The sequence below is a fragment of the Drosophila arizonae genome, chromosome 3 (assembly GCF_054131065.1).
Source record: "Drosophila arizonae isolate 15081-1271.41 chromosome 3, UAZ_ARI_1.0, whole genome shotgun sequence".
In the NCBI taxonomy this organism is placed as follows: domain Eukaryota; kingdom Metazoa; phylum Arthropoda; class Insecta; order Diptera; family Drosophilidae; genus Drosophila; species Drosophila arizonae.
In genome coordinates this window covers 22,424,440-22,431,329 of record NC_142923.1, presented here as the reverse complement: position 1 = coordinate 22,431,329, position 6,890 = coordinate 22,424,440, and the positions used below count along the sequence as shown (strand labels likewise).

General features: G+C 34.1%; 1 protein-coding gene across 3 annotated transcripts; it reads left to right on the top strand.

Moving 5' to 3' along the window:
- The first annotated feature begins 541 nt into the window (after nt 1-541).
- Nucleotides 542-6,523, top strand: Rbp9 (RNA-binding protein 9). Of its 3 annotated transcripts, XM_089463632.1 has the most exons (8): nt 542-1,005; nt 1,082-1,185; nt 1,305-1,458; nt 1,859-1,873; nt 2,627-2,650; nt 2,793-3,072; nt 4,428-4,605; nt 4,658-6,523. In XM_089463632.1, the coding sequence occupies exons 1-8, from the start codon at nt 549-551 to the stop codon at nt 4,817-4,819; spliced, it is 1,374 nt and encodes a 457-aa protein (XP_089319758.1). In that variant the 5' UTR covers nt 542-548; the 3' UTR covers nt 4,820-6,523. The 3 variants fall into 3 exon arrangements, with proteins under 3 accessions (XP_089319758.1, XP_089319759.1, XP_089319760.1); XM_089463633.1 differs by lacking the exon at nt 2,627-2,650; XM_089463634.1 differs by lacking the exons at nt 1,859-1,873; nt 2,627-2,650.
- Nucleotides 6,524-6,890: the final 367 nt, after the last annotated feature.

The window sequence follows — 6,890 nt, the reverse complement described above, 5'->3', positions numbered from 1 at the left end:
ATTTATTTTATTTTATACTATAATATATAGTATATTTAAACCAATAACTTAAAAAAATAAAAAGAAAAATTTGTAAAAGTATATATATTATATAACGTAAATATTATAAAGTATTATTCAAAATTATATTAAAATAATATTCCGAAATGAGTAATATAAATATTTTTAAATAGTTAACATGAACAACATGAACTTTACTATAATTGCCTTATAATTTTTGAAAAATCAATAAATATTTACTTGTGGAATGGAACTAAAAACTAAAGGTTGTAGACAAGTTAACATTTGGTTCTGCAATTTTTAGAGGCTGATAGGAGAAATGTAGAAACATTATATTGTCACAGAATTCAAGAAATTGAATCATCTGCAATTTGTATTGCTACTCACTCACAGCTGCAGCTCAGTTTAAAGTTTAGTTGGAGTTCGGTGACCTATCAAGCCAATAGTATCGACTATTGCCCTTGTGTTTTGATATACATATGTAATACTTAAGCTAATCGCATACATTTGAGCATAAAGTATTCTCTCTAACTATCAGCAGCAGTAAAATGGTCGAGGGTCAGACAGCGGTTCAACAGCAGCAGCAGCAGCAGCAGCAATCATCGGGCACTGGCAGCTCTAGTGCTGGCACTGGCGGTGGCACGGCTGGTGGCGCCTCCGCTGGCGCTGGTGTGGCCAACAGTCAAGCGCAGCAGAATGGTGGCTCAACGGCCACGGCAACTGCTGTGGCTGCGGCTGCTGCTCCGGCAGCAACAACCAATAACAATGCGGCAGCCAACACCAACAGCAACAACAACAACAATAACAATGCAGCCACAAACAACAACAACAATAATAATAACAACAACAATAACAATAATAACAACAACAACAATGAACCGGATCCAAAAACCAATTTGATTGTGAACTACTTGCCACAGACGATGTCACAGGACGAAATCCGTTCATTGTTCGTCAGCTTTGGAGAGGTGGAGAGCTGCAAGCTGATACGTGATAAGGTGACAGGTGCGTATGCCCAACAATTAACAATTCACAGTTGACAATTGACAATTCACAATAATTAAACATTGCTTTCAATTAGGCCAAAGTCTGGGCTACGGCTTTGTCAACTACGTGAAGCAAGAGGATGCGGAGAAGGCTATTAATGCATTGAATGGTCTACGTCTGCAAAACAAAACCATCAAGGTGCGATAGATAATTACAGATGACTGAGTATAATCTCGATAAAGTTATTCATTTGAATTTCCCTCTATCAGAAATCTTGTTAAAGTGTATAACTAATAATTCGATTTACCCCTTCCTAGGTCTCCATTGCGCGTCCCAGCTCGGAGAGCATTAAGGGCGCCAATCTCTATGTATCGGGTCTTCCAAAGAATATGACACAGTCCGATTTGGAATCGTTGTTCAGTCCATACGGCAAGATCATAACTTCGCGCATACTTTGTGATAATATCACTGGTAAGCTATAATCCCATCGATAAACTATAAACTAAAGGCATGTTTTAGGCATGTCCTCTAGCTAAGAAAACTTGTTCACTCCTTATAAGCCAAGTACTTATGTTTTTCTTTATGCAGATTTTTGTCAACAAGGGTGTTTTAAATTGTTGATAAAACTGAATTTAAATTAATTAATTATTTAATTAATTTAATTATATAAATGCCATTCTATGAAGCATGTTTAAATTATATTAAATATAAAAATAAATGAATATTTTGCTAAACTTTTTTTTTATAATTTAGTTAAATATTTCTTTTAAATAATGTAAACTATTTTTTTCCAATTTATTTTTTTCATGTATTTATTGAACTACCCCATCAAAAATATATCTATATATATTTCGATCAAAAACTATATCAGATGAACATGCGGCGGGTAGGTTTTAATCTTTTGTTTAGCTGTTTAATTCGCAATTCATTAAATTCTCATTTTCACATTGCATGGATTCATTTAATTAAATCAAATTAAATTAATTTATATTTCTTTTGAAATTGAATTATGGTTTTGAAGCTTAGACAAAAATTTGTTAATTTATTTAATACATAAAAAATTAAACAAAAATGCTCAGGGCTGCATTAGCAGAGATTGATTATCTCTAAAGAAAAAAGCTCCCGTTATATTTAAAATTAAAGTCAGGCCCAAATTATAAATAAATGAATATGGTTGAAGATTAGACATATGTATTATTTAAATTAATTTATTTAAATATTTTTTGTTTTGTTTTATTGTATTTATTATTAATATTTCCAAAAAAAAATAATATCAAATGATGATTAGTGCAGCTTTATATTGAAATAGGAAAAATTAACTAAAAAAATTAGTTTTTTCGTATTCTATTAAAATACATCAATATATATTTATGGTCAAGAAATTTAAAAGTTAATCAGCATGAACATAAAATTATAAATCAGTCAAATATTCAATTATCATGCTTATAATGAAAAACGGTACTTTCCAGTTGAGCATAAAACCAATTGTATTTATTGTATTATTCTAATTAAGCATCGCCTAACTATTGTATTTCATTATTTTTATTATTTGTTATTTTTAAATTTGTTTATTAATGATTATGTTTTTATTTTCCCCACCTAAAACAATTATCAACGACAAAATACCCGCACCACATAGAATCGCATGCTGAGCACCTAGATCGTATGTATACCTAATATTTTGTTAACATTTATGATTTCTTTGGCCAATTCATATGCCTTGTTGTGCTAGCTATGACAACTGAATTATAGTAAAATATGTAAATTATTTGTAGCTAATTTGTTTATATTTATGTTTTATTTAGGTCTCTCCAAGGGCGTTGGCTTTATACGCTTCGATCAGCGCTTCGAGGCTGATCGCGCCATCAAGGAGCTAAACGGCACCACACCGAAAAATTCCACCGAACCGATAACCGTTAAGTTTGCCAACAATCCCAGCAGCAACAAGAACAGCATGCAACCGCTGGCCGCCTACATTGCGCCACAGAATACGCGCGGCGGACGCGCTTTTCCAGCGAACGCGGCCGCCGGTGCCGCAGCGGCAGCCGCTGCTGCTGCCATTCATCCCAACGCGGGCCGTTACAGGTTAGCTGGGCAAGTAGCGAAAGCAGCTCATTGTGGGACAGATGGGAGATAACTATTTAGGCAGGATTCTTAAGATCGACAGAGATTTAGGAGTGGAATATTGCTGAGGCTTGGGGTATCTTCATGATCTTTGAATATTTAAGTGAATATGTAGGATATTAATATGGAACAAGTGGAATGTAAAATCGATTTAAGAAATATTTTTTATAATTTCACTAACTAGTGAATGAAACTTAGATAGAGAAAACTTAATAGCTAATTCACTCAAATATAGAAAAACTGATTAAATATATTGGAATAGAGAAGCGATTGGCTTGTTCCCAGGGGGCGTTCAGAATTCAGCCCTAACAAATTACACGACCGTTCGTTCGCCTCGAGTTTCAAATTTAAAGTGCTTTTATTGCAGTACGCAACGAGAGCATCATGTACGTGCATGCTCTCACAACTTCATTGACTCACTGCTCTCTATTACAAAACGCTCTTATATTACATATATACAAAGGCATATTTGAAATGTCTTAGCAGATATTCTAGGGCAGAGTTGCTACTTTTCGCCTTTCAAGGTAGTAAGAAGAAATCAGCACAAATTGATCTGCATAAATATTGTAAGGAATTCTGAGCTATGAAAACTGAAATATTAAAGCTTTATATGTTTTAGAAATGTGTATTAAATCGGAGTATCTGACTGCTAAATGGAGTATAAGGGAAGTGTATGAAGTATAAAGAAAATTATTGAATCGAAAACGTGATTATGTACACGACGACTTATTTAGATTAGAAGTGAAGTGATTTTTTAAACAACATTTAATTCTTAATCGCTAACAGAGTATTCTGATAACTTGCAGCTTTAGTCTACTCATATGTAAGATCTGCTGAGATGCTTATTTAGGATAACTTATGTTATGATATATATACATATGATTTATTGTATGAGATGACAGTTGGCTTATATTATGTTGCATGATTTAAGTTTGATGTTCCACTCCGAGCATAAGGAGAAATGTGGGTCTTAAATTAGCACAAAGGCAGACTGTATTAATAGTGAAATATCATTACTTAGTATACAGACAATCAATAGCATTCATTAATAATAATAATTTCTACTCCAACTCACCGTCACAGTAATATCATTATACAGAAGGCAGTGTTACATTCTGTATAAAAAAGTCTGGTATATACAAAAGTTGAGAGACTGTGGAGAAGTCCACTTTTCGAGAGCTTTGACTCTATGCCGCATACTCAAAATAGCCCAAGGCAGTATTAAATTTCCCTGAGAACATTTCCCTTTACCCATATGCTTGTCGTACCTATAAAGAAAAACTTTGCTAATTTGATTTCCTCTCTTTCTGCTACAGCTCTGTGATCTCACGCTATTCGCCGCTCACCAGTGATCTAATTACCAATGGCATGATACAGGGCAATACCATAACTAGCTCCGGCTGGTGCATTTTCGTCTACAATCTGGCGCCCGAAACCGAAGAGAATGTGCTCTGGCAGCTGTTCGGTCCATTTGGGGCTGTGCAGTCGGTCAAGGTGCGTATTTTAGTTAGTGCATATGAGCTTTGTTAATGCTAATGCTTTGCAGGTAATACGCGACTTGCAGAGCAACAAGTGCAAGGGCTTTGGCTTTGTCACCATGACCAACTATGAGGAGGCGGTGCTGGCCATACAATCGCTCAATGGCTACACGCTGGGCAATCGGGTACTTCAGGTCAGCTTCAAGACGAACAAAAATAAGCAAACGTAATTATTAACCAAGTTGGCTGCTGTTGTCAATGCCAATGCGGCGGCAGCGGCGCTAGCTGCCAATCGTTTGGTGCTCAATCAAAGCCACAACAACAACAACAACAACCACATCATGAACAACATCAACCATAAAAGCAACAGCCACCACTCATTTGGCAAATATGCTAATCACAGCAGCAACAACAACAACAACAGACAGCACAACAGCAATAACAAACAGAAACAGCAGACAACTTCAAGCAGTAACAACAAAAACTCGCTGGCAACAACAACAAAATCGAATGCAGCAACAACCACAGCGAGCAATCGTCACAGCAAACCGCCCACAAATAGCAACAACAACAGCAACATGACATCTATTAGCAACAACAGTAAGAGCACCACCTGCCATGCCACGCCCCATAGCGAAAGCGGCGCCAGCTCGACCAGCAACAGCAACATATTGAAAACCTCGACGAAATTCATCTACAATAAGCCGCAGAATCATTTCGAATTGCTGCAACAGCAGCTGCAGCTGCAGCAGGAGTTTGCCCAGTTTCTTACCAATGTGGCTAATAGTGCAGCTGGAGCCGGTATCGCTGCCACGCCCAACACACACAACAACAGCAACAACCATAACAGCAGTAGTCACAGCAACAGCAACAACAACCACAGTACCAGCAGCAGCAACAACGCAGCCAGCGGTTCACATGCAACGCGGAATGCGACAAACAGCTCAACATTGAGCAGCGCAGCAGCAACAGTTGGCAACAACAAGAGCAATCACAGCCATAACAAGAACAACAACAACAACTATCAGTCCTCATTTATGCCATCTTGGTCAAATTGGTTTTTCTAATTGAAGCCGATACTCACCGTCTGCCCTTTTACATTTTGAACTATCCTCTTGTTGGTTTGAATTTGTTCTAATACGTTTTTTTTTTAAACCTGAGCCCCTTGACAATGGGAAATCAGCCTGTAACTTTTTTTTTTAACATTATATTATGTTTATATTGAAACTATATATTTCCTTATTTATAGAATTTTTTATATTTACTTTTACGAAAGTATATATATTTTTTTGGTATAAAACAAAATCACATTTTTTGTATTTTCCTTATATGGAAACTTATATAAGGAAACTTTAATATTTACTTTTACGAAAGTATATATATATTTTTTTTTGAGTTGAATTTAAATTTAAAATTTGTTAAAAAACAATGAAAGTTGTTTTTACTTAATTTTAAAAATTTTTTAATTTTGTTTTGTTTATTTTGAATCTGTTAAACTGTTTTTTTTTTTCTGCATATATAACTTAATTTGAAAATTCATTCAATTTGGTTTTATTTTTTTCAAAAAAAAAAAAAAACTCTCTTCATTTAATATTTCCTTTGACTATCCCGGATTCATTTGCCTTAACAGCAAATCTCTAGTCGCTACCAAAACATAAAAAAAAGAGAATGAAACTTATGGTTAAGTTTTTGTTGGAAGAGAAAAGAACATATTCTAGAAATAGTTGAAGAGCTTTGGCATAATGAAATCTAGAAGAAGGCCAAACCACCAAAACTTGTCAAAGAAATGAATTAATTAAGCTTATTGATAATTGTATAAAATGATAATAATAAAATGAAACAGAACTGAATGAAATTGCAACGTTTGGCATATGCTCGAAAGCATATGAGGTTGGACATGTGTTTATAAATAAATATATATATATATTGATATATATGTATGTGTGTAACTTTGCTTAAAATAAAGATCATACTACATTTATTATTATAAATAGATATAAATATATATATATATATATATATATATATATATATATATCTATATCTATTATATATATATATATCTATATATATATATATATATTTATATATATTTATAATATAATCATGTAGTATTATTATATGTAGACACTTAAATATAAATGTTTTATTCAATACTTTAATTATTCAATTCACAAACATCATCTAATCATTGTCATGTGTTGAAGAAACTTATCCAATTCCTAACTATGTTTATGACTTTATCTGAAACTAACCTGACGAGCAGCAAAGAAATCGAATGTGCAATAGCGCAGAGAACGA